This window comes from Patagioenas fasciata, chromosome 21 (assembly GCF_037038585.1).
Source record: "Patagioenas fasciata isolate bPatFas1 chromosome 21, bPatFas1.hap1, whole genome shotgun sequence".
NCBI lineage: Eukaryota > Metazoa > Chordata > Aves > Columbiformes > Columbidae > Patagioenas > Patagioenas fasciata.
The window spans coordinates 4,739,689-4,765,915 of record NC_092540.1 but is presented as its reverse complement, the minus strand read 5'-3'; the positions used below and the strand labels follow the sequence as shown (position 1 = coordinate 4,765,915).

General features: G+C 52.5%; 2 protein-coding genes across 3 annotated transcripts in view; one reads left to right on the top strand and one right to left on the bottom strand.

The window, feature by feature from the left end:
* CNTN2 (contactin 2) lies at positions 1 to 26,227 on the top strand. Its single transcript, XM_065854242.2, has 23 exons — positions 1 to 183; positions 10,250 to 10,355; positions 14,799 to 14,943; positions 15,230 to 15,405; positions 15,746 to 15,841; positions 16,161 to 16,370; positions 16,936 to 17,035; positions 17,241 to 17,416; positions 18,029 to 18,165; positions 18,685 to 18,814; positions 19,688 to 19,838; positions 20,106 to 20,233; positions 20,598 to 20,773; positions 20,904 to 21,024; positions 21,327 to 21,485; positions 21,610 to 21,759; positions 22,451 to 22,521; positions 22,715 to 22,949; positions 23,335 to 23,450; positions 23,789 to 23,975; positions 24,337 to 24,449; positions 24,536 to 24,704; positions 25,396 to 26,227. The coding sequence occupies exons 2-23, from the start codon at positions 10,301 to 10,303 to the stop codon at positions 25,503 to 25,505; spliced, it is 3,111 nt and encodes a 1,036-aa protein (XP_065710314.1). The 5' UTR covers positions 1 to 183; positions 10,250 to 10,300; the 3' UTR covers positions 25,506 to 26,227.
* RBBP5 (RB binding protein 5, histone lysine methyltransferase complex subunit) overlaps positions 10,438 to 26,227 on the bottom strand; it is a 41,108-nt gene continuing 25,318 nt past the window's right edge. The window contains exon 14 of one of the 2 annotated variants that reach the window (XM_071817569.1): positions 10,438 to 10,499. In XM_071817569.1, the coding sequence (XP_071673670.1) occupies positions 10,453 to 10,499 (47 nt within the window). In that variant the 3' untranslated portion in view covers positions 10,438 to 10,452. Of the gene's footprint in view, positions 10,500 to 14,278; positions 14,728 to 26,227 lie in introns of those variants that run through there. The other variant, XM_065854245.2, reaches the window with a different exon arrangement.

Sequence of the window (26,227 nt, the reverse complement as noted above, 5' to 3'; positions counted from 1 at the left end):
CGCGCACGCAAGGAGGGAGGAGAGGGAGGAGCACATCCTAATGCAGAGATGCTGCAGTGGCTTTGGGCACACACATCCACACTTGGGCAGGCACCAGCCAAGCGCTGCCTCGCAGCCGAGACCCAGCACCGGCGGGGCCCCCCCAGACCCCCGGATTCTGTACGCGTGTCCACCCTGCACAAGGTAAGAGCCTTCTCCCTCCTGCCTCCATCTGAGGGGGGAAGAAAGCAGCTCTGGGCTTCGGGGCACCATTCCCCATCAGAGCCAACTCGCAGGTGTGCTCAGCTCTGCTCCGGTCGGGGGGAACCTGCCAGATCCTGCTCGGCTCCGGCGGCGATGGGGAGGCAGGAGCAGGGGGGTGGTTTGGGCATTTCTTGGCTTTGCGGGCGATGCAGGTTCTGCTTGCGCCGGAGAGGAGCCGGGGGTGGAGTTGGGAGGAAAGGGGGGGGCTACGGCTCTGTCACTTGTGGCTGAGCGGCTGAGGTCGACAGGGCTGTCGGCAGAAAGGTCTCTTTTATTGTTATTAATAATCACCGTTGTGCTCTTGCTGGAGCATTTGGGCTGGGGGCGCTTTGAGAGCCCACTCGTGGGGTCGGGCATCTTGAACGCGGTGCCTGGGAGGAGTGGGAAGGGGCTCACACAGTTTTTTGCTGCACAAAACTACTTCAGCATCTCCAGCATGGGCTGGCAGAGCCCGGAGCAGCCCAAGAGACTCAACTTTCCTCTCCAGGGAGGACGGGGAAGGCTGTGGTGCCCCAAATCCCCTCCTCATACACCCCCCTGTGAGGTCAGATCCCGGGTGAGGGGTGGGAGATGGGGCACACGGGGATATTTCTGTGCCAGAGACTGGTTGGCGTTTTGCAGCGTGTTGGGGAAGCTCAGTGCAAAGTCATGGACAAAACTTGCCCAGATTGGAGCATGAGGAGGCATTTGCTCTTCCCTGCTCGCAGTAAGACGGATGGTGGGACGGGGCAGGCTTGGCTGGGCTTAGCTGGGCTGGGCTTAGCTGGGCTCCAGCCCCAGGTCTTAAACCTCCCAAGCTCCCTCCTCCCTTTGCATCTCACCCACGCTGACCCCCGGCTCCCCCAGGCTCACACGAGCCTCAGCGTTATTTTTTCTGGCTGGACTGGGGAGTATTCATAAGAAATTGTCATCTCCCTATGGAAACACTAGTTGCTTTGAGGATGGGAGGCAGCAGCCTCTGCATCTGAGAGCTGGGAACAACCCCAGCCCAAGGCTTTAGCCTAGAAAAGCTCTCATTCCTCCCAGGCATGTCCACCACAAGCTCTGAGGGAACAAAGCTGAAACACAGGCTCTCGCACAAGATTTAGGAGCAGGTTTACATCCACGGATGAACCTCTCAAGGCTGTGTGTTTGGTACCGAGCAGCAACAGCACCAACCCTGAAAGCTGCTTGCTTTGCTAATAGAGGAAAGCATGAGGTCCCAAACTTTCTAGAAATAACTACTTCTCAGGGGTAGATTACAATTAGCCAAGGCTGAAGAAAAGACAAAATGAGAGGGTCACACCAAGCCCAGCTGCACGCTCTGCCTGGAACACGGTGAGAGGAGACAAAGAGCTAATGCTCTTCTCCATCGCCCCACCAATTACTAGCAAACAGAGCAAACATGACTTTTGTCACTCAGAAAATATATCTGCAGAGAATTTAATGGCCTGCGTTATTATTTTCTCTGCAGATTTACCACAGGCAACCCCTAGAAGGTAGAAAACTCAGCCACACCATTAGGGAGGTATTTTGCAGGTGCATCTAAACGTGCTGCACGGAGGATCAGGCCCACGGAGCTGGGAGCCCACGTGCAATAAAGCCGCTCCGCCACCGCTTCCCCCTGCACACTCCGTATATGTCCAAAGCCCAAATTACCTCCAGCAACCCTTGCAAACCCCAAGGGCTCCTGGAACGCCTCACATCCCGAGGAGCATCGTCCTGCTCAGAACAGGGATGGGGTTTGTTCCATCACACGGGGGTTAGCTTAACACAGCACTGCCTGTAGCTGTCCCATCTCCTTCCTAAACCACTGCTGTGCACCATCAGCCCCGCTTTCCAGGGATGAGGAACCGCAGATGTCCAGGAAGATTTTGGGATGGGCTCGGCAGTAACGGGACCACGTTGCTGCAAATGTCCCCTTTGCACCAGCTGAGCTCACAGTGTTGGCATCTAAACACATCACACAGGAACCCCAAACATCGACCAGGGGCTTTTGGAGATGCTATAAATGCAAATAAGCAGAAAGAGGCAAGAGCTGCTTCCTTCGAGAGTGCTTTAAGAGTCAAAAAGCATAGATGGAAGGGGAGAAACACTGTTAAAATCTGCTGCGATAGATTGTGTCAGGCTCTTCCTAAACACCTTCTGTGTTTTCCTGACACTGGTGCTTGTGGGGCTGTGGAGAAGGAAAAAGGAAGGAAAAGGAAGGAAAAGGTCTCAGCAGACTCAGGAACCAAGTCAGCTCGAGCTACACAAAAGCTGTTTCCTTGAACCCAAACTGCTTTCCTCTCTATAACAAACACCCTCGGTCCCACAGCCACAACACAGTTGTAGGTCCAGGACCCCACCAGAGGGATGTTCAACCCAACCACAAGGGAGATGGTTGGAGAACTTGGGGAGCACAAGAGCTGGTTGGGAAATCCTGAACCCAGCCCCCTACAGCAGCTTAGGTCCTGAGTTATTACACGTATTATTTATTGTACAGCCTGTGGAGCTGTCAGTCCTGCACCAGAGAGCCATAAAACAGGGAGCCTACACTGGAGCAAGGAAGAGGGATATATGTGTTGTGCTGGTTCTTGCTTGTTTTTATAAAGAGAGCGGCTTGGCACTATTTGGAGACCAAATGCTAAAAACCACATTAACAAAGACAGGCGAGAAGGTCGGGCACAGGGATGACACCTTCCATAGAGCAAAATAAACATGACACCATTGCAGAGATGCTCCAACCTCCTCCTAGGAGGGAAAGGATCTCAACACTGCTTTGCTGCGGCTCCCTCTGCACCCCCCAGCACCCATCACAAGCACCAACCAGTGCAGCAAGGCTGGGGGACATACCTGGGGGTGTGCACAGACCCCCACCACACCAGGAAGGCTCTTGTTGCCGGTGTGACTTTACCCAGTGACACAAACAGGGCTGGCAGGTGTTCGGGCTTCCCCCTATAACACATCCCTTTACCAGGGCTGCGTCAGCCAGATGGTTTCCCCAAGTCCTGCACTTGTTTTTCCTCGCTGCAGCCTCTCCCCGCGCTCAGCTCCTGCCAAGTGATTTCCCAGGCAGGTACCGAGTTATTTATACCGGTGCCACATCAAAGCGGTTCTGCCGCGGCACTAAGAGAGCGGGTGGGTTTGCGAGGCCAACAGCGCCATGATGTCCCGGGTTTAGGCTGAGCTCAGCGTGCGGTGCCGTGAAAGCAAAGGAAAACTTGCCATGTGAAGCTTTAGTTTGGACTTTAATTTTGGGGAGATGACAGCAGCACGTGCAGCCAGACCTTAACTCCCTTCCATCAGTGCAACAGCCCATCTCAGCATCCCCAGATTAATAACCTGCATTTCCCAGGGAAAGAGGTTGCAAAGTTGTGCTCAGAGAGCAGTTTGCAGTACAACGAATTTGCAGGGGAGCGGCTGTGAGAAAGGTCCAATATTTGGAACTTTAGCAATGATAATCAGGGCATTAAAGAGGATTTCAGGCAGGCATCATCTCTCAAACACTTTCAAACAGAAGTCACTTCTTTTCAGAGACTTTGAGCATCTTTCCAGCTGCTATCGATTGAAATACAAGTCTTCAGGGGGAGCTTAGGAGCTGCACACTGGCAGCAAGGTCTCCTGGCTGTTTCTTTCAGTCTCCTTTGCTTTCTAAACCTTGCATGGGTTCCCATGGCATTTTATTGGGGTATCACTGCCCCGGGACCCCAAGGTCTCACCTGGAGCCAGGTCTGGCTGTGGGGAAGCTCCAAAACCCCTGGGGATTTACCAGGGGCTTATTGCAGAGCTGAGGATCACACGGCTCAGGCTGGATTTCCACCACCCGGAGGTACCAAGGTGATTGTAGCCAGAGATGGAATCTTGCCGGTTCAGGGGGAAAAAAGGCAAAAACCACCAGCTGCAAAGCTCAGATCTCAAATTCAAACTGCCCAGCACAACAGCAGAGCAATAAAGGTTCACTCATCACATCCCCTGGTTTATGACAATTAGATTTTACCACTAAGCGACTCCAGTCCCAAACCCATCACAGCCCCGGCCCAAACGCAGATCCCGGCTTTGTCTCCTGCACAAAGAGATGCTGAGCCGGGCACAAGTGGGGGGTTTACACGGCTGGGGGGGTGGAACCAAAAGAAAACTCCCACTGAGACCCTCTTACAATGAGGTGCCGTGACCCGTGATGCACATGAATGCACCAACCAATTATTAGGGAAAAAGCACTTAAAAGAGACAGAGAAAACAGAGGATGTTTGAATACGGTGCCTTAATGCAGCCGTCCTGCTGGGATCACATCAGAGAGCCCTGCCTGCTCCTTGGGCCGGGACAAGAAGGACCAGACAGGCCTATTTTGTCCCCAGGTGAAGCTAAACCTCTCCTGCCATTCGCAGGGATTGCTCTGAGGCATCAGGACACTCCACACACTCGTCCCCATAACACCCAGTATATCCCACTCCCCAAAGCACAGCCCCAGAGCAGCAGTTCTGCTCCCGGCACTTTGCTCATATACAGGTCCACCCAACAGAAAAGAAATGGATGCAAAAGGCACGAGGTCTGTTCTGCACAGGGAGCGGGGATGGAATTGCTCCGGATGCTGGTGTCAAAGGCAGAAGCGCATTAGTTTCCATGGATATGGTGATTCAGAATTGCTCCCGATGTACATTGCTTTGCAGTGCACAGCAATCCTGCCCAGCCCAGCAAGGCAGGACCAGGGACACCAGCCCGTTCAACAGAAAGCAACGGAACCAGACGCAAACCCAAATGAAACAAAATCCCATCCCAAGCGAAACCCCAGCCCGATTTTCAAACCATCACAGCAAATGCAACTAACTTTTCCTCTAGCAGCAAGCAGAGCAGGTTTGCGTGGTGCACGAACACTGGGTTGGGGTTTTGCTGCTTGGCATCCCTTCTAAAAACACACCAAGGGGTAAATTCCCACACCCACCCCCTCCCAACAGGATCCTGCCTCACTGCAGCTCCTCACCCTCCTCATCTGGATGCTCAAATGCCCCCAAACAAACCATTTACTCCTCTTCTTTCCCCCCCCTTACCTCTCTCCATCGCACCTTCAGTCTCTGCACTGAGCTGGGAGGGCAGAGCCCAGCCCTGCCTGCAATTATACTAATTAGCTGGGGCTCATTGCTCACACCTGGGGCACGGGACCAGGCCAGCACACTAGTTTGGGGTCAGCCTGGCCTATGAAAGCCCCTTGGTCTCTGTTTGGTGACCCTGCTCCTGTCCTGGGGCCCAGACCCTCTGTCACAAACCACCTCCCTTGTCCCCAAGCTGGGCTGTTGAGCCACGGCACCTCCCCTGCCTGCCTGTCCCAGGTGCAAAAAACAGAGCAAAGGCAGACAGACAAACAGACTGACTGACTGACTGACTGATGCACACACCTGTGCTAACCCACCCCACCTGAGCGTGATCTCCCAGTCCGCAGGTCCCTCCTTCCCCCAACACCACAGCAACGCCCCCCGGCAGGCAGGACGCTGCAGCATGTGGAGTGTGTCCCCTGCTTTGTGTCCCCCCTTTGTGTCCTGCTTCAGCCCATCGGGCGTTGACAAATGCGTGGGGACAGCAGAGCCGTGGCCACTGCAGGTGGCATCGCCCGGCATGGAGGGAGCTGGGGCTGTGAGCACCATCTGCTCCGAGCCTCCTGCACTGGCCTCAGCTCCTCCTGTGCAAGCACAGCCTGGGGGGAGAGATCTCGTCCTCCACGTCCCCCCTCTGTCCCTCTGCCTGGCTCCTCAGGAGCACCAAGCCCATTGCACGGTCCTTGCAGGGGTGACAGTGGCCACCCCACGGGCTCTGCCCTGCGCAAGGGTGATGGGGTGGGATGGGGACAGCCTGGGGACAGCAGGGTGTAGCTGACACTGGAGCCTCTGAGATGCTGCTCCTCTGCCTCAGTGTGCATGGCAGAGGAGAAGGGCTCTGCCTTCAAAAGCGGGGTGGGGGCAGAGCCTTCGGGAGTTTTCTAACATTCCTGGAGAAATCCAAAGCCTCAAGGGCACGCAGGAGCCCCTGATAATCCCTACAGATGTTTCTTGGACACATCCCATCTCTGCCACGGTTGGGGATGGGTATCAAAGCCAGCAAGCAGCACCCACAGCATCCCTCTGCACAAGGTCCTGCCCCACACCGGGGAGCAGGGTTCCCCCAACTGCAGACAGGGTTTTGGTCTCTGCAGACAGGGTTTTGGTCGCTGATTCGGGCTGACTGATGAGCCCGGGGGGAGCTGAACTCCACCACAGGGCTCTGAGCCCCTCTGAAGGTGCTTTGGCCAGGGCTCATTCAGACCTTGGAAAATTCACCACTTTTGGGTGGTCCCAGGATTTCTGCGGCAGGTCCTGGGGCCACCAGCAGAGCTGAACCCAAAGAAACAGAGGAAAGGCTGAATCCAGAGTTTGCATTTCAATCAGCGTCTCCTGAGCACAGGCAGTTTTACAAGGGGACGGATACATAACAATAAAACCATTTGCAACTCTTTGAAACACGCTGTTCTGGAGACAAAACGTACCTGACTTGGAGCAGGTTTTGCAAGGCAAAATCCAGCCAAGCTCAAAAGGGTGACCTTTCCAGCCTTAGTGACCATCCTTGACAAAGGGGACACTCGCAGCACAGCTCCAACCCCTGTCACCCACCCTCAGGAGTTCTCGTTCCCCAGGGGACGCTGCAGCAGCAGATCTGCCCCACTTAGACACAAATGCTCATCCCATCACCTACCCACAGGAGATTGAATTACACCCATTTCTCCTGGTAATAGGCAGCACTTTGCCTGTGCTGGCCGTGTCACCACCTCTTGTTAAAGCTCATCTCCTCCCAAAAGCCATTTCTTGCCCCGTGTCCTGCCAGAGCCGCCTCCTCCAACCGCTGCTGCTCCGTGAACTGGAGCTGCGGGTGCTGGAGCCGGCAGCAGCTCCGGAGGACTCAGATTCTCTCTCCATAGCTCTTGAACTCTGCCTCCACAATTATGGATCGCTCCCAGAGGCTCCAGAGGAAAGGCCTAATGCGCGTGTTTCCCCGTGTGCCCGTGCCTGCCGGGCTACTGGAAGTATTGATGACAGCGTCCATTAGCAGGGATGACAGATCCCCTTTCAGCACAACAGAAGGCTCTCGAGTGACTGTCAAAATACCCTATAAAGAGGGGAAAGAACAGTTCCCCGTGGGCCCTCTTCTAATTAAGAATGGAGAGCAGGCCTAAATATCAGACGCAGAGTGCACACCCGTGCTTTGGGGGAGTTCGGGGTGGGATGCGGGATCCACGGGGCGCAGATTTAAGGTGCCCCCAGGGTCCCAGCACAGCCCCAGGTGTGATCGATCTCTCAGTGGCAGGCCCTTGGGCACAATTTGGTCACCCGGCTTAGGTGGTAAGACAACCAGGAACACGCAAAACAGTATCCGAGAGGATTATTTCATCCAGTCTCTAATTGCGAACAAATCCAGCATCAGCACTGGTAGAAGTTATTCCATTACTCTCTGGTGTGTTTGTTTGCTGTGGATTGCACCTGGAGCCCTCCCTGGCTACCACGCTCCTCATTTTTACAAAAGAAACAGAGGGATGGACACAAGGAAGCGAGAAGAGAAAATGACGTGAACACCAAGGGGCAGAGCAGATGTGGAGCTTGGGGTGGGAAGAGGGATGTGCAGAGCCAGCAGCAGAACTGGGGATCAAAGCTATAGTCTACATCATAAATAATGAATCAGTAACTAATTAAATCATTCAAATCTGCTTAATTTTTACAAGATACCAGCTTTGCTTGGCCACAGGGGAAAAAACAAAGGGGGACACTGGCACAAGCATTCCCAGAGATGGGCATCACAAGCCTCAGGACAAGGCTGGTTTAGGTGAAAGCACCAGGATGCGGTTTGCTCTTGCTCAAATGCAGCACCTGTTTTCCATAGAGCATAAAGTCGAAATAAAACCAGGAAGGTGGCAGAGGGGCAGGAGCAGCCTGGAGGAGCCTCCATGACTTCTGCACGCTGCCTGCTCCTTCTGAAAAAGAACAGAATCCAGCTTTCCCACACTCTTTCCTATTTGTTTTACAAGCGAGGGGAAGAATGAATAAGAGACAGCAAAGCTGCAGCTGGGCAGGGACTTTGTGGGCAGCTCCGGGGGCACAGGCAGCGGATTCTCAGCCTCAGAAAACAGGTCTGGCAGCGATGGAGCAAACTCAATGGCTTTAATTTGCTGCTGCTGGGTGCAGGAATAGCTTTGGTGCTTGGTGCCATTCACAGACCCTGGGCATCGTAACACGCTGGTGAAGAAACCAAACTGCAGAGATTTGGGAAAGTCAGCACTGGCGCCACCCACAAGGCAGCAAAACACATCGAGCTAAAAGCTGCTCCTTGTCCCCAAGTGCTCACGGCGCGAGCAGAAGCCACATGAGAGAGAAACGGGCAGCGGGTGCGGGCAGGGGAACAATGAGGCTGTGTTTGCGAAAGGCCGTGGGCTCAGGCCGCCGTTCGGGGCATGATTCTTGTTGACATCGAGTGATTTCATGTGACTGAGTCACTCCAGGGCTGCTGGGACGAGCGGCGCGGAGCGGCTCTCGTGTCGATGCGTCTCACACCCTTCGCTGCTTTGTCCCCAAATCGCCCGTTTGTGACACGGTTTGGCTGGGCACTGCTATTTCCCTCCTTCCCCGGCCACACAGTGCAATTAAACACCAGCCTCATTGAGGGGCCTGACTCATAAAGAATATTTAACAAGGGCATGAGCTCGCTAAGGGCAGGCAGGCTGGGCTCTGCTCTCAGCGCTAGGATCCAGCAAGATAAAAATCAGGGAGGATTTGGGATGGGATTCCCTCCCTTTCAAGTGTCAGGAGCACAATCTCCTTTTTGCAGTGAGGACACAGGGGCCAGGTGGCTGTTCCCCCAGCCAGGCGCCCCGGGACGCAAACACGGGACTATCGCTGTTTGCTCAGGTGCTGCTGTTAATGAGCGGGGGCGGCGGATTTTTTAAAGCAGCGATGTGTTGGGGGCTGCATCCCATGGGATAGAAAGCTAATCCCTGCTCGGACAAGCTCAGGAGCCGGCTTGGGTGGACAGATGGGCAGGGACGGGAGCGGCAGCAGCACCAGCTGGAGCAGAGGGAGAAGCGGCGCTCGCAGCCCGGCTCTTGGCAGCATCTTCAGCAGCAGCTCCCTAGGGTGCAAGTTCAGGAGAGCACCGGGGTACGTGAGGCTCCGTCAGGCTGTGAGGCTCCTCGATGCGTTGTTTCAAAAGCATCTGTTAATAAAAAGGGGAAAAAACCCCAGCCCAACATCCCCATTGGAGATATGAGAGGCGTGTGTGCTGCAGCAGGTCCCGCGGTGGGTTTAGGCAGGAGAGCGCAGGGTCTGCACAGACCTGTGTTTGCTTTCAGTTTGGTTTCTTTTTGAGAGATCTTGGAAGTCAGGAGCCTGGGGAGGAGGCTGGAAAACAACTGCTCCACCTACTAATGTGTCTCACAGCATTGGGAAATGCCTCTGCACTTTGTTACCTCTTGATTAGCTACTCGAACGCATTAAACTTGGAAGAAAAGCAGGAGATGTCCCAGCAGGTTGCAGTGCAGACCTCCCTGAGCAACCACGTTCCAGGCCAAGCATGAGCTCCCCGTGTGGACGCTCAGCAGCCGGGGTGCAGTGCATGGTGACAACTGCGTCCCCCCAGCCTCTCCAGAACACAACACCCAGAGCCACCCACTGCCTGCCCAAAGAGCTAAAGGTGCCTTTTGCACAAAATAACAGCAAGAAATTATTTCTTCCTCTTTCCCCTCCCCAAATATCCCGTGTGCTTCTGGCTTTGCATATTTTTAATAAAACAACGCTACGAAGAAGCATTATTTTTAGAGGGAGGAAGAAGAGCAGATAGTAGGGGAGGAAGAACGATGATTTCCCAACCAGATCAGTCACGTCACAAGAAACCCAGCTCCCTCCCAGCCCTGCATGCCCAGCTGGATGTTTGCTCCCGAGTGACTCGTGTCCCGGGCCCGTGGCCAGCGGGGACGCGCAGCTGGACGCTGGAGCTGGGGAAATGCTGCAGATAACACCAACCTCTGTGTCTCTCGCAGGGCCGCTGTCCCCACGCACCCGCCCAGGTGTGAGCCGGCCGGAGGCGCAGGATGGCAGGAGCCGCTGGATTTGTCCGCACGTCCCTCGCTGTTGTCACCTTGCTGGGTAAGAGCAGCTCCTGGTCCATTGGGTGCGATGGTTTCTGTGGATCGCAGCCCCTTGTGCGCTGCGGTGATGCTGAAGCCCAGTTCTCCCGGGGGGTTTATGCAGCCAGGGATGTGTCTGCGCTGCGCCCAACTTCCCTGGGTACTGCTCGAGAAAGGGGACAAGGACACTTGACAGACAGATCTCTCCCTTTTGAAATTCAAGTTAAGTGAGATGCAGGAGATCATAGAATCATTTTGGTTGGAAAGCCCTTCAAGACCATAAGGTCCAACCGTTCCCCCACCCCTGGCACTGCCCCATGTCCTGAGAACCTCATGTCCGTCTGTCCAGCCCTCCAGGGATGGTGACTCCAGCACTGCCCTGGGCAGCCTGTTCCAATGCCCCACAGCCCTTTGGGGAAGAAATTGTTCCCCAGATCCAACCTCAACCTCCCCTGGCGCAACTTGAGGCCGTTTCCTCTCATCCTATCGCTTGCCAGCATTATCCCTAAACGAATCCCAAGCAGTACTAAATCACAGGCACCCAGTGCCCCAGGCTCGTCCTGGCCTCAGCACAGGGAGGAATTTCACCCTTGGATTCGCTCAGGGTGAATCCGCTTCCCCTCCTGGTTTTCCTAGGGATTCCTTTTTGGCCATACCCTGAGTGAAAAGATTCCCCTGTTCATCTGGGACCATTTCTGGATCTCAGAGAGTCTCAGGCTGCACCCAGAAGGTCCCTTTTCAGCAGGGAGACGTTTCATTTCAGACAACTGAGAATTCGATAATGTCTTCAAGGTAATTCATCATCCCAGGCAGAGCCTGCTCGCCTGTCCTTATAAATATCTAATTACATTTTAATGTTCTCCGAGTCCCCGAGGAGGCGGAGGGAGGGGTGGTCGCCCTAGATCGGGAGGCAATTAGCCCGTTTGGAAATTGGTCTGACCCAAATCTGGTAGAGGCAGCAAGATGGAGTTGGCCTCTCCCATTAACCAGCTGAGATCGTGCGACTTGCTCCCCATCCAAGCTGAGCCCACCAAAAGAAAACCAACTCGCTGTTGAGCCCGTGAGCGTTATTTTCTCTTGACCTTTGGCTGCTGATGCAATGGATCTCAGGAGCCAGCTGGGACAGAGGAATCCTCACCGGGAACACGAGCGAGAGGCCAGGGATACATAAAATAAAGTAATTTAGAGATGAGGTTGGAGGAAAGAATCCAGAGGGGGGTGATGAGCCGAAGCCTGCAGGTCTGGGCTGTCACTCCAGCCCTGGGACGCGGGGTTGGCAATGTCACCCGCAGCAATACATGGAGGTTTAAAGCTTATGGAGCGCACAGAGAGGACTCTAATGAACAAAGCTGTCAGGAAAAGCCTCAAAATTTCCCTTGAATTTCTTCATTCAGCAAAAGCCACAAAATATCATGAAGTCTAAGGCAAGCCAAAGCGCCATCCCTTTGTTCCTCAGAAAGCATCTCGTTAAAAATAACTCTCTGTTCCTCAGAGAGCTGTTCTTTAAAAATAACCGCTTTGATTTGGTGCACGTGTGCGTTTGGATTTCCTATAAAACCAATTAATGGCCCGTTTCCCTCATGCGCCGAGGCTTCGGGCTGTGGTCAGTGCTCCGGAGCTCTGGCTGTGCTCAATAAAGGATCATAAACTGGAATAGAGCCTGGAAAACGTTCAGCTGCGACGTTTCTCATTCCTGGCCCGCAGAGCGAGCGCGGAGCTCAGCACAAAGGGACCGGCCTCTGCACACCTGGGCTCTCCAGGGCTGGTCTGCAGCATTTTCCAAACACTCCTGAGAATACAAAAGGCAGGAATGGGCTGGTGCCGCTCCCATGGTGCCAAAGGAGAGAAGGTTTTTGTCTATTCCAGCAATATTCGGTATAAAGTTTGAGATTTTTTATACTCACAGAGACCGCTACGTCCTTGGTGATGTATTTCAGGATACAGTATTTTACTCTCCCAAACAATAGCACAAGTCACACCCAAACGTTCAAGCGTTTCCGCAGCTGTTCCTCCAAATCTTAACATTCAAATGTTCCACTTTCACCTCTTCCTATTTATTTTGGTGTTAATTTTTTTTGGTTTTTCCTAATAATGAATATTCTAGCCAGATGTACCAGCATATTTAGCACAATATCTGCTGGTCGAGCTGGATTTAACACAGAACAGGCTGCATCAGGCGTGCCCAGTTCTGAGCCCATCACTCTGCTTCTCGCAAATGCGACTTGCAGGCTTGACGACCTTTATTTTGTCTTTCCCTGCTACCCAAATGACAAGAGCCCAAGGAAGGGACGTGTTTTGGTGACATTAAAAGTGAGAGCTCTGGGGTGACAGAAGCAGTTGGACAATTTGTCTCAGGGGTGCTGAGATTCCCTGCCCAGCTTTGCTCTCAGTTCAGTTCTAACCATATCCCGAAATTGTAACCGCTTAATTATGACTTTAATCTAACACTTGTTTTGCTTAATGAGTGACATCCAGGCATTTCATGCCCAACACCAACCAGACACCTTGGAACTGCAGATAAAAGCTCGTCCGAACTTCTGGCATTGATCGCATTTGAGAAAATCGATGCCTAACAATCGTGGTCCATAACCTTGGCAGAGAAAAGGCGACAGCAGTGGGTAGCAATGGGGTGCAGGCTCCGGGTGAATCAGAAGGGATGATTAGCACAATTTGGCTTGATTGGGAAGGAGCATCCCATGGGAAAAGGCATGCATGGGACCGTTAACAATATATATTTTATTTGATAAATAAATATATTTACCATATGCTACCTATTAATCTCAAAACGTAAAGCTGTTAAATCTCAATCCGTTCACTACCATCTATCAGAACACAATTAACACACGACTTTCTTACGAATTCTCCACTAACTCATGATGATTTTACCTGCCGGGCAGCAGTTATTTCCAGTTGAGACATTGCTGCCCCAACCCAGGGAAGATTTCCTTTGTGAATACAACTATTCTAGAAGGAAAACAGCACCTACGCTGATGCGGAGGGAATAAAACCCCAAAATGCTGCTTTTCGCTTATTCTAAAGTATCAGGCAGAGGCCACGGTTTGTCTGCTGGTGGGACACCAGGGGCCATCAGGCTCCTGCCTGCACATGGCTCCTTTGCAGCAGCAACTCCAGAGCCCAGCGCTGGGTAATTGGCTGATGCTCGGACACAAGGAGCAGCCGACAGCTGCTCCGAACCCCCGGAGCCAATTAGCGGAGCCCCTTCTCCCGTCTCCCCCTCATCTCCGCATGCAAGAGCAGCCGGAACATGAGAGAAACCCCAGGAGCTGCAGGTAAAGAGCTGCTTCCCCAGCCCGGCAGAGCCGAGCTGCCCGTTCCCTGCTGGAAGTTACTCTTGCATAAAACATCACACTTACTGGAGTCACTTAATTTAAGTAGTGACCATGCTGTGTACGGTAGGGAAGGAGACAGATTGCTGGCTGGCATGGCGGTTTTAAGATGGTTATTAATTCAATTACAAAGCAGAGAAGGATCCTGGGGGTGGCTGAGCATCACCGAGCACCCTGCCTTGAGGTGGCTCCATCCCTGCTCGGGGACAGAACAGACTTGCTGGTGAGCATTATCCCGCCAGCCGCTTCTGCATGGGAGAGATTTCCAGGCAGCTTCTGCTTTGTTCTCATTTATTTGCGCTGCCATTTCCACAAAGCCCGTGTGGAAGGCGGTCTGCGAGCATTTTGCCGTTTATCTGAGACACTTGCACTGGCACTTGCCAGCAAAGCATCGTCAGCACGCCAAAGGTTGGCCCAGGTGCAGCATAGGAGAAGGGAGGGACTTCTTATGTTCCTTTTCTGCCTACGCCTGAGCTGGACTCAGGACAGCAAGAACAGAACCAAATCCATGTCTGAGCACTAGAAAGCTTCAAGCTCATCCTGTGAGTTCAAAAGCAGAGCTGATACCGCAGCGGTGGTTTGCACACCAGCAAACAGCAGGTTGGAGCCATCAAGAGCTGACAATGTTGTAGACAAGGGGATGGAGGGACCTGCCAGGCGTGGGCAGGGAGGCAGCGGCAGAGCTGAGAACTTACTGTGGAGATCCAGGTTCTCCTCTCTTATCCCGCAGAGGACTTGGGAGGACCTAACCAGCCCAAGTTTGTACAATAACCAGCTCATCCCCATTGCCAGGAGGGCACCAAGGGGTTCCCAGCTCCGGTCCCATCTGTGCGTGGCTTTCCAAGTGTCAGCGCTCCTCCATCCGCACGTCTTGAAGCACGTCTGGTCCTTCTGGCCTGGCAGGGATGGTGCGAGATGCTCAGCGGGAAACGCACGTTCTCTGCCCAAAGCCACGGATGGGGCTGGGTTGTGGTGACAGATGGTTGTGCTTTTCACGTTGCTCCTTCTTTTATTCTAGATGCAGTTCTGACGCTGCCACGCACCCTACAAAACGTAAAAAATGAGAAATTGTAGAAGAAGCTAAATGGAGCCAGCAGGTTTCTCCTCTCTTGCAGTTTGGTGCCGAGCCCAGAGCAGCACCAGGAGCTACGGGCCGGTGTTTGAGGAGCAGCCCGTCCACACTCTGTTCCCTGAAGGCTCAGCAGAAGAGAAGGTCACGCGGGCGTGCCGAGCACGGGCCAGCCCTCCCGCGACCTACAGGTGAGCTCACCCACTCCTCCCTCCATACCAGGGCTGGGACGCAAACAGCAAGAATTTTGCTTTCCGTTCTCCGCTTTTTATATAAAGAAAATCACTAATGTGAGAATCAGCCTCCTCATCTCCATGGGATGTACAATCCCACCCAGGCTGTGGACCAAAGACCTAACACAATCTAAACCTAAACCTAACACTGATCCCACAGCTGGATAAAACACCAAGCACAGGCACAAGGCACCACGGAGCTGCTGTATTTACCCCCTCACGTCTCTCCACACGCTGTCGGCAGGTGGAAGATGAACGGCACGGAGCTCAAGATGGAGCCGGATTCCCGTTACAGGCTGGTCGCAGGTGACTTAGTGATAAGCAACCCGGTGAAAGCCAAGGACGCTGGCTCCTACCAATGCGTGGCATCTAATTCCAGGGGCACGGTGGTCAGCAGGGAAGCCTCCCTCCGCTTTGGCTGTAAGTTTGTCTCCATAAGGTAACCGAAACGCAGCCGCAGTTATGCTGGGGGTAAACCAAGCCCCCCTGCTCGTGTTAATTAAGGTTGGAGAGAATCTCTCCGGTGCATGGTACCCAACAGCATCACGTGGAGAAATCCCGCGGAGAAATGCCCTGGCGCTTTCCATTAACATGGAGGTGCAGCAGAAATCTCATGCACAATGGAGAAAGTCAGTAATGTTTTCAGATCCCCCACTGTACAACCACTGAGAACACCGGCCTGTGGAGGGGGAGATAAAGTGCGGTTATTCCCCCACACTGATTTCCTCGCACACGGACAGGTTTCACTCTGCGTGTTTAGTTTTGCAGGAGTTCTCCGCAGAAGAGCGAGACCCCGTGAAGATCACGGAAGGCTGGGGGGTGATGTTCACCTGCAGCCCTCCTCCCCACTACCCAGGTAAGGGTTGGCATTTCGGCATCGCCACTGGCAGGGATGGGCGGCACTGCTGGCGCCAGGCGGAGAGATACAAGGGATTCCCAGATGTGTGAATCACTCCCTGCTTTTCTTTGGGGATTTTAGGGAAGCCAGATCTGTTGTTAATTCAGGCTCTGTAAAGCTGCAAAACAGAGACAGGACTTTGCACGTGGAGCAAACAAGTTCCACCCAAGGACCTATTCCAGCTTAGGCTGGTCTAGAAGACAGCCTGCTGGGTTTAGTCCCACCTGAGAGGACACCGGCGACTTGTGCAGTGTGTTCCTTTTTCTCTTCCCCACAGGCTTATCCTATCGCTGGCTCCTGAACGAGTTTCCCAATTTCATCCCAGCTGACGGAAGGCGTTTCGTCTCTCAGACCACGGGAAACCTTTACATTGCCAAAACAGAGGCTTCCGACCTGGGGAACTATTCGTGCTTTGCCACCAGCCACATCGACTTCATCACCAAGAGCGTTTTCAGCAAGTTCTCCCGGCTCAGCCTCGCTGCAGAGGGTCAGTGCTCGTGGATTAGCACATGGGGACCAGGCAAAACGCAAAATGAACAAGCCAGAGCAGAGCACTCGGGCTCCAGGGGACTCCAGCACTGCATAAATCACCCACCGGCCGCTCAGGGGAGCTTAAGAGCTCCCAAAGATATGAATTGGCTGGAAGCTGGGGAAGCAGCCCTTGCTCCAGGCTGTGCTGCTCGTGTGGCTGCAAACCCCATCGTGGGGATTCTCTGCTTGTGCGACACGACACAAGGTGCAGTAGGATCATACAGCCCCAAAACTACTCTGCTCTGCCTTTGGTGACCTTGCAGAAGTGCAGCTAAAGATGCTTCTTGGGCAAAGGGAGTTAAGCAGGTAGAAAATGAACGAGAAATAGTCCTGAGATGTTGTAAAGAGTTTTTTTAGAGCTGCTTTAAAAAGAAAATGAAACCTTGCCTCTGCTCCCTTATCCACATGCATAAAGGTGTTGAAAAGTAGTGTAACCTTGTGGGTACCTCTGCCTTTTAAGACCCAACATGTGCCATTTTAAAGCCATCTGCAACTCCTCAACAGCGCTTTCCTTTTCACAGATGCCAGGCAGTACGCACCCAGCATAAAAGCCAGGTTTCCTGCCGACACCTACGCTCTGGCCGGGCAGATGGTGACTTTGGAGTGTTTCGCCTTTGGAAAGTGAGTGCAGCATCTGCGGCGCTTGGAACGGGGAGGGCAGCGCAGAACCTGCAGCTTGCATGACCCCCCTCTACAACCCAGAGATGGAGGGGAACAGGAGGATGGAGGAGCTGGCTAAAGCCACCTGTCCTGCTGGGACCTGAGGGGTTAATGGGGACTGAGCGACACCAGAGAGCTGCCCTTCACCAGATTTACTTTTCCACAGCCCTGTTCCTCAAATAAAGTGGAGGAAGCTGGACGGCTCGCAGTCCTCCAAGTGGATCGGCAGCGAGCCCCTCCTGCAGATCCAGGATGTCGGCTTTGAGGATGAAGGAACCTACGAGTGTGAGGCTGAGAACATCAAAGGGAGAGACACCTACCAGGGCCGCATCATCATTCAAGGTAACGCATCCAAATGCACACCCGGCAAGACGCTGCAGGCAACAGACTGAGCTTTTGGGAGTGAAACCACCACCTCTGATCCTGCCTCGGATCAGCCCCAATTAAACCTATTGCAAAGCCCTAACACAGTCCTGCAGAGATCACTGATGTCTTTCCACTTTTAGGCTGTGGCAAAGAGAGAGAGACCTGATTTGCTCTAAAACAATTCCATCTAAAATGAGGTAACCAGGGATGGAAGTGTAGTGGTAAAAATCAGGCTTAGCTGACAACTAAGATCCTCGCCAAGCCTGGGGTACTTCCACAAGGGTTAATACTTGGAGCTATTAATCAGATCTAGGCAAGCTACAAAATCTGTTTCTCTTCAGTTGAACTCAGTTTTTCCTGAAGCTCAGGAACCACTGCATTTATTCTTAAGGAGAGAAACCGTAACGCAGTCCACAGGCACAGCTGCAGCCAGACCCACAGAGGCTGGCAAAAGGCTCTGCTGAAACACGCTGTGACAAATAAACCCGCCAGCAGAGATGACACCGCGAGCATCCTTCTGCCCGCCTGGCACGACGAACCTCTCACCCGATCTCTCTGGCTCTGCCGACCTCTCTTGTTCCCTTGCAGCTCAGCCGGAGTGGCTGAAGGTGATCACGGACACGGAGGCCGACATCGGGTCCGACCTGCGCTGGAGCTGCGCGGCTGCCGGCAAACCCAGGCCCGCGGTGCGGTGGCTCCGGGACGGGCAACCACTGACCTCCCAGGTACCAGTGCGGGTTCGACAGCCAGAGCAGCTCAGCCGGTCGCACACCAGAACACGCAGCGCTGAACCAGGCTTAGAGCCTTCCCCTGCCTCGCTGCAAATGCATCATAGCCCTGTTTTTATCACCCCACATCCCTATTCCATATGCCCCCCATGAGGCTGCGAAGCGATGTCCTTACCGACAGCAAGGGCCTTCTCCTGTCACTGCCATCCCAGCCATTGCTTCACGCAGCTACAGAAACTCACAGCCAGTTATCAGGGCACATAAATAGCACCTTGTCCCCATCTTTGTGTGACCTGCACGCTGCTGCTCTCAGAAGCCTCAGCAAACAGAGCACAGCGATGGGAGGTAGCGACCGGACGCACATCAAAAAAAAGCTCCTGTGTTTTCTTCCACGGAAAACCAGGCTGGCTTCGAACTGGCAAAGAGTCTGCAATGCAACTCAACCCTGCACACGTGAGGCTTGAGTTCCATTTCTTGTTTTACTCATCTAACGGGTTCATCCTCTTGTTTGCGCAGAACCGCATCGAAGTGAGCGGTGGAGAGCTGAGATTTTCCAAGCTAGTCCTGGAGGACTCTGGCATGTATCAGTGTGTGGCTGAGAACAAGCATGGCACAGTATATGCAAGCGCTGAATTAACAGTGCAAGGTAATTTCTCATTTCCCAGTGCTCTGGGTTTCAATGGGACACTGAAGCATTTTAGATCTCTTCCTGATATCTTCTACTTGCAATCTCAGAGTAAGATAGGAGCAGACAAAAACTGCTTCACTCACCATTGAAATATAGTTACTGGTTCAACACGACACTCTACAACCCTTTAAAATTTAAAGCTTGTGTCAATTCAGTAATGCTGAGAGAGAACAAGGACATCTGTTTAGCTACAGAAAGCGTAGAGGACACAGCAGCGCTATGAGCTCTCTCCCACTACACAGCTTTCCTCTTTTTTGGAGGAAAGAGGTGAAAGAAAAGAGTTCGGTGTCCGCTCAGCCTCCTTTGATGGATGGCGACTGGAACTGGACTGACGCCAAACTTGTTCCACATTTGTCTCAAAGCTTTATCTCCTTTGCGGGAGATGCCAGAGATAAACTGAAGGCCCTAAACTGTTCGCCATTAACACACTTGCAATGCATGAGGGCAACAGATAAAACCCAATCCTACCTCTGCGATTCCAGGCGGAGTTTTGGGCAAGCTGGATGTCTGCGTTGGCTTGGTCGGGATATTGAATAGAATATCCTCTACATTTTCAAAAGCAGCTGTTCTTGTGTCTCTCCAAGACCTTGCACTTGTTAGGGTCATATCACCATCGCTCAGTACAACCCGTGTCACGTATCCCCTGCCTCGGCAGGCGCCAGAAACCACCACGGCAGAGGAACCGCTCCATCCCGCTCACCCGATATTGCCATGCTTCTCTTACCGAGCCGCCTAACAACAAATCAACACCTCGTTAGGTGGCAGCTCAAATACTCACATAGCAAGGTTTTCTAATCATTTCTTAATCATCTTTTTTTCCCCCCGCTGTAGCCTTAGCACCAGATTTTAGACTAAAGCCAGTGAAGCGGCTGATACCTGCAGCCCGAAGCGGGAAGGTCATCATCCCGTGCCAACCGCGAGCCGCACCGAAAGCCACCGTGCTCTGGACCAAAGGGACTGAACTTCTGACCAACAGTAGCAGGTAGCAGCACAGAGTCAGCTTCCACTTAGAAACCACCACTAAAATCACATTTGTTTTCTTGCCAGAAGACTGGACTTGATGACTCAAGTGTGCTGCAGCATCCTTGAACATAAACACTTTGTTATTCCTCTTGTTTCTTCCTTAGAAAACTCCTACGTAATAGTTTTGCAGTTCTGTCTTTATCACTGGTTTCTCTAAAATCAGCAAGTGCTCATGTACGGAGCAAACAGACATTTTAACCTTCCTTTCGTGTGGTTCTTTTACCAGGGTGACTATTACCACAGATGGCACCTTGATCCTCCAGAATATCAGCAAATCCGACGAGGGGAAGTATACCTGCTTTGCTGAGAATTTCATGGGCAAAGCCAACAGCACGGGAATCCTCTCCGTTCGAGGTAGAGATGTTTGCCTTGATTTGGGGTCAATTGAGCAAGAAACATCTAAGAATGCCCTGATGTGATGTTGCTCCTCTCCTTACACTCCCAAAAATCAATGCAATACTCAGGGAGTTAAAGATGTTTCAGCATATAGAGTAACAAACCTTATGCCTGGCCCACTAAATCATACCCACCATCCTTGGGAAACGCATTTACATTTTGTAACCACTGTAATCCTTCATCTTCCTCCTGTACAACTACAGCTGTTAGAGAGGGATGACAAGTTGACAAGTGTTGGCTGATCTGGATGCTCTGCAGCATTAACATACACCCTGCACACAGATATTTGCAGCTACCAGTCCTCCTTGCTCTTTCTCTGCAGATGCCACCAAAATCACGTTGGCACCATCTAGTGCCGATATCAACGTCGGTGAAAACCTCACTCTGCAATGTCACGCGTCCCATGATCCGACTATGGACCTGACCTTCACCTGGTCACTGGATGATTTCCCCATTGACTTCGACAAGTCTGAGGGGCACTACCGGCGAGCCAGCGCGGTGAGTAGAAAGGGTAATTACGCTCCACCAAAAAAAGACAGAGGACGAACACCAGCCTCTTTGTGCATTGACCGCTGGATTGTGATCAGGAAGATTCAAATGCTCTCCCCACTGTCTTTTCCCCACACAGAAGGAAGCTGTTGGGGACCTCAGCATCTCCAACGCGCAGCTGAAACACTCGGGGCGGTACACGTGCACAGCCCAGACCGTGGTGGACAGTGCTTCGGAGTCAGCCACGCTGACCGTCAGAGGTAACTGCTCCATTAGAAGGTCCCCTGCTCCTTACAAGCCCAAAATAACAGCACGGTCCTTGCAAGGGATCAGCTCGCTCTTCCCGTGCGACCACCTCACCATTGACAACCTCACCATCTAACGTTTGAACTGGATGGGAAAGGCTTATGGGCTTTAAAAGAGGCCAAAATTGGAGGGGAGGCTTCCTAGCCTCCAGAAGAGAAATGCCTGATTTTAATGGATGACTTGCACAATATAAAGAGCGATACGCTGCCAAATGTTGCATGTCAGTACCACGTCCGTCTGTCTTCCATCACCCCAGGACCTCCAGGCCCCCCTGGGGGTGTGGTGGTGAGAGACGTCGGTGACACCACCGTCCTGCTGAGCTGGAGCCGCGGTTCTGACAACCACAGCCCCATCGCCAGGTACCTCGTCGAGGCGCGGACCCTCCTCTCCAGCACATGGAAGCAAATGCGGACCAGTAAGTGTCTGGACGGCAGTGCAGCCGGTGCTGGCAGCAGAGCCCTGTGCCGAGTTCTTGCTCCGCGCTCGGCTGGCTGCCACTCGCTCTATTTGTTCTCCTCTCGTGTTATTGGATTATATAGATCCTGCAAATATTGAAGGCAACGCAGAGACAGCCCAGGTGGTGAACCTCATTCCTTGGATGGATTATGAGTTTCGGGTCTTAGCAAGTAACATTCTTGGAGTTGGGGAGCCAAGTTTACCCTCCAGCAAAATCCGTACCAAAGAAGCAGGTAGGTGTAGGGGGATCAGAGGTGCCTGTCCTGCAGGCGAAGGCTGGCCTGCAGCATGCCTTGGGCCCAAACAATTAGTCATCTCCTTTGCCATGCCATCACAAAATTTTCTGCCTTCTTGCCCATTTACATGTCAAAGACAAAGCAGGTACCAGAGCTGGCAGCTCAGTTCACCAGCATTCAATACAATGTATTAAACCATGATAAATCCTAGCTAGGGGGCAGGAATCCTAGAAAGGGGAAGGAGCCCTATTATATCACAAAGTGCAACCCTGCAGAGACAAAGTAAATCTCCCAGCAAATGGCTGTGAATGTTCATTCCGTCTTCTTCTGCTTGAACGTGCAAGCAGAAGGGACAGAAGAACAGCAGAACTGCTCTCCCCACACCCAGTGCGTATTAAACTCCTTCCTAATAAAAGCTCTCCTCCATCTCCCTGCTTTTGAGCTTGATCCTTGTCCCCTCAGAGACATGTTGCCTCCAAATAAGCTCATGGAGCACCAGTCAATATCCTAGACCTGATTTTCACAAACATCTGAAATACTTAACAGCTGAAAGCACAGAGACCAGCGCTTTTATAGGAGCTGCCAAAGCCTGGCTACTCCCAGATTGCGCGGTGTCTGTGCTCATCTTCATCACCATTGCTCGTTTAACCCACCCTGTGCCGTCTGCTTTTGTTTGGGGACCCAACAGCACCTACTGTGGCACCATCTGGGCTCAGCGGAGGCGGAGGAGCTCCCAACGAGCTGATCATCAACTGGACGGTAAGTCAGCAGCACGACACCACCCTCGGACGCTGGGACAGGGCCACGGGGAGAAGCACATGTCATTTCTTTTGCAAAATGAGCGCCGTGATTACAATTTCGATCCGTGGTTGAGCCAAACACTGCGCTTAGCGCAAAGTCTTGCTCGTTTAGAACCGACCAAGGCTCCTCTTGCATTCTGCTCCCCTCACAGCCAACACTGCGGGACTATCAGAACGGAGACGGCTTTGGCTACATCTTGTCGTTCCGCAAGAAAGGCACCCAGGGGTGGCTGACAGCGCGGGTCCCGCATGCGGAATCACTGCACTACGTCTACCGCAACGAGAGCATCGGCCCCTACACCCCCTTTGAAGTGAAGATCAAAGCGTACAACAGGAAAGGAGAGGGGCCGGAGAGCCTCACCGCCATCGTGTACTCCGCAGAAGAAGGTAAAGGGGAATGGCAGCGGTTCCGAATTCACCGCATTTTGTCCAACCAACCGTGTCCTCAAACGGCTCCCTGCAGAGCTCTGTGTGTGGGAGCTGAGCGATAGGTTTCCTTTACTCAAAGAGCAGCTGAGAGTGATTTCAGAATAACATTTATCTTCTACTTCAAATATACAGAGAGATGTTTCCCTAAGCCCATTCATGACCGTGCACCGAGCAGCATGCAGCTGTGGCCCTGCTTGTCCTGCTAAATCCCTAAATCCCTTCCCCTCGCTTTGCTCCGTACACACACCACCAGCTGGTTGCCTGCACGGTGATGCTGCTGCAGGAGAACCCTCCATCCCAGGGCTAGGAAAAGGATTTTATTCCCTTTTGTTGTCTTTTTCAGAACCCAAAGTGGCTCCTTTCAGAGTTACGGCCAAGGCTGTTCTGTCCTCGGAAATGGACGTGTCCTGGGAGCCCGTTGAGCAGGGAGACATGACCGGAGTGCTTTCGGGCTATGAGGTACAAGCCTGCGGTGGGAATGAGATCCTGAAACTGAGACTGGAAAGCCCAGCAAAGATAATTCCCTCAGGCTAAGTGAGGTGAAAGGAAACAGCATTTTGTTTCCAAAGATAATTAATGGACAGCACGAGGCTCTAATGGGGCCGGTACTACTGTTCACAAGGGATTAGTAAGAAACGTCCTTTTTTCCATACGGGCTGTAACCTTATTCCTGGGCACACGCTGAGCAAAATGCACAGGAACAAAAAATAAAGGGTCTTCAGTGCTGACCACAGATATGGCTGATATCTACAGATGTCTCGATCCTTACTAAACCCATGACACTCTTTTCTATTTAGATTCGGTACTGGAAGGATGGTGATAAAGAGGAGGCAGCTGACAGAGTGAGAACAGCAGGGCTGGTCACGTCGGCTCACGTCACCGGCCTAAACCCCAACACAAAATACCATGTGTCAGTCCGAGCTTATAACCGGGCTGGAACCGGCCCCCCCAGTCCCTCCACCAACATCACAACAACCAAACCACGTGAGTGAGCCCTGACCAGCTCCATTCCGCTTCTTCTGCTCCCTGGGGCTGCTGGTTCCTCCACAGGATCTCCAACAATTGGCTGATGAGCTTTTTTATCCTGGTGCTTTAAGGCAATTTAAATAGTCCATAAAACAGTGCCCTGAATTTCCTCAGGTCAGTCTTGTGGTCTGTGTATCGCTTATTCAAGGATATCTGTGTCTAGAGTAATGTTTTCTGGGATATTTCTCTTTAAATCAACCGGAGTGGTGCCACCAGCCACGCCAACTAGTTGTAGAGTCTCAGGAGTGGGTTGTAACCAGCACGACCTTCTCATCGGTCGCTGACTTACTGAATCTCTGTCTTTTTCTGTATCTCTTAGCACCAAAGAGGCCGCCTGGCAACATCTCCTGGACTTTTTCTGGGTCTACAGTCACCATCAAGTGGGACCCGGTGGTGGCGAAGGCAGATGAGTCTGCGGTTACAGGGTACAAGGTACAGGCAGCACGTAGCTGGCTTTGTTACAGGCGACACTGAGGAAATCGCAGTGGACATAAACTCAAACTTGCCTCTTCCAACAGATGCTTTACAGGCAGGATTCCCACTCTGCTCCCACCCTATACCTGGCCAGCAAGAGCCGGATTGACATCCCTGTCCCTGAAGATTTCACTCACGCCTTCGTACAGATCCGGGTGACGGGCCCCGGGGGAGACGGAATCCCCGCAGAAGTTCACATCCTCCGAAACAGTGGTACGTACGCTCCTCTGACTGCACACGCTCCGTGCGCAAACCTCATTCACAGCGTGTTTCACAGAGCACTGGAAAACGAGCTCAGAGAGAGGAGTTAATCTGCAGGACTATTTGCTACCACGGTTCTTTGATAAGCAGTGACTTTAGTCATCCCCCTCCCCTGCCCGGCTACAGCACAGTAGTACAATAAATGCCATTATGTCTTAAAATCCCACTCTCCCTTCCAGGAACACATGGGAACATCCTAACCCAGTGGTTTAGGTTGAGAATTGGTGTTTGGCTCCCTTGTGCTGTTTGCTCAAAGGACCTTCTGATGATTCCCCTCCAGCAGCTGACCTCTCCCCAGACCCCGAGCAACCTTTCGCTCTAGCCTGATCCCAGCTTTGTTATTTGCAGCTAAAGCCCTCGAGGCCCCACATAAGCCCGACTTACATTCACTAAGAGTAAAATTCTGTGTTTGCGTGGCCCCGATCCCAACGCCAGCAAGTCCCCTTGATTCAGAGGGGAAGTGCTCATGTCCCACCTCCAAATTCTTGTTTCAAAGAAACGTTCCCGGGGTGTTCCTCAGCGCCAACCACAACACGAGCAATGCAGCACCCCAGAACGAACATTTCACCCGTTCTTTCCTCAAGACACCAGGTTGTGTCCGTGCAACGAGGCGGTTGCTCCTTCCTCCTCCCCTTTCTTTCAGGGACCAGTATGATGGTGGAAGACTCTGTGATGAGGCCGGTGCCACATGCTGTCATTGTCACAACTAACTCTCTAGTCATGGTGGCCCTGATCAGCTACCTGGAGCTCTGACGGTGGCCAACGCGACACAGGACTCCGGGACGCGCTTCCTCGAGGGACGACTCGATACTCGGCTGCTACAACCTCAAGTCTGTACCACAGCAGCACTACAGAGAAAGGATTTGACGACATTGGTTGAAGGGAGGAAGAAAGGAACAGTTTTTTGCTTTTGTTTTGGAAGAACATAAGCTTTCGTACAAGACATGGGTCTTTAACCAATTAAAGATTTTTTAAAGAAACGAGTAAAACAAAGAAGAATTCTAGGTGAATTCTGACAGCCAACTGCCCCCCGCACTGTATCCAGTAGGTTTTTGCCTTATGAAGCCATTTACTAAAGTAACCAGACTGCTAAACTTGACTACTTTTTAAAAATATGTACAGTGGGGTGGGCACGGGGACGACGGGGACTGAGGATTTCCCAGTGATCAGCATGTTCCATACCAACCCCAGTCACAGCCCATCTCCAGCACATTATAGGACAGGATTTTACCCCCCCAAATAAAATACGAGCCCAACTCTGCAGCAACCAGCCCAAGGAGATCAAGCCACACAAGAGATTGAGCTCTGCCCCATCCTGGAGACGGGTGAACACCGACTTTAGACCGTGAAAAGCTGTTTTTATGACACCGGTGTTAACCCGCAACCCCAGCCTATTGTTTGTATCAACTGTTACGCTGTGAGGTGCAACGCTCAATGTTATCTGTAGCCCACGTGCTTTTGGGGTGTTTTTGTTA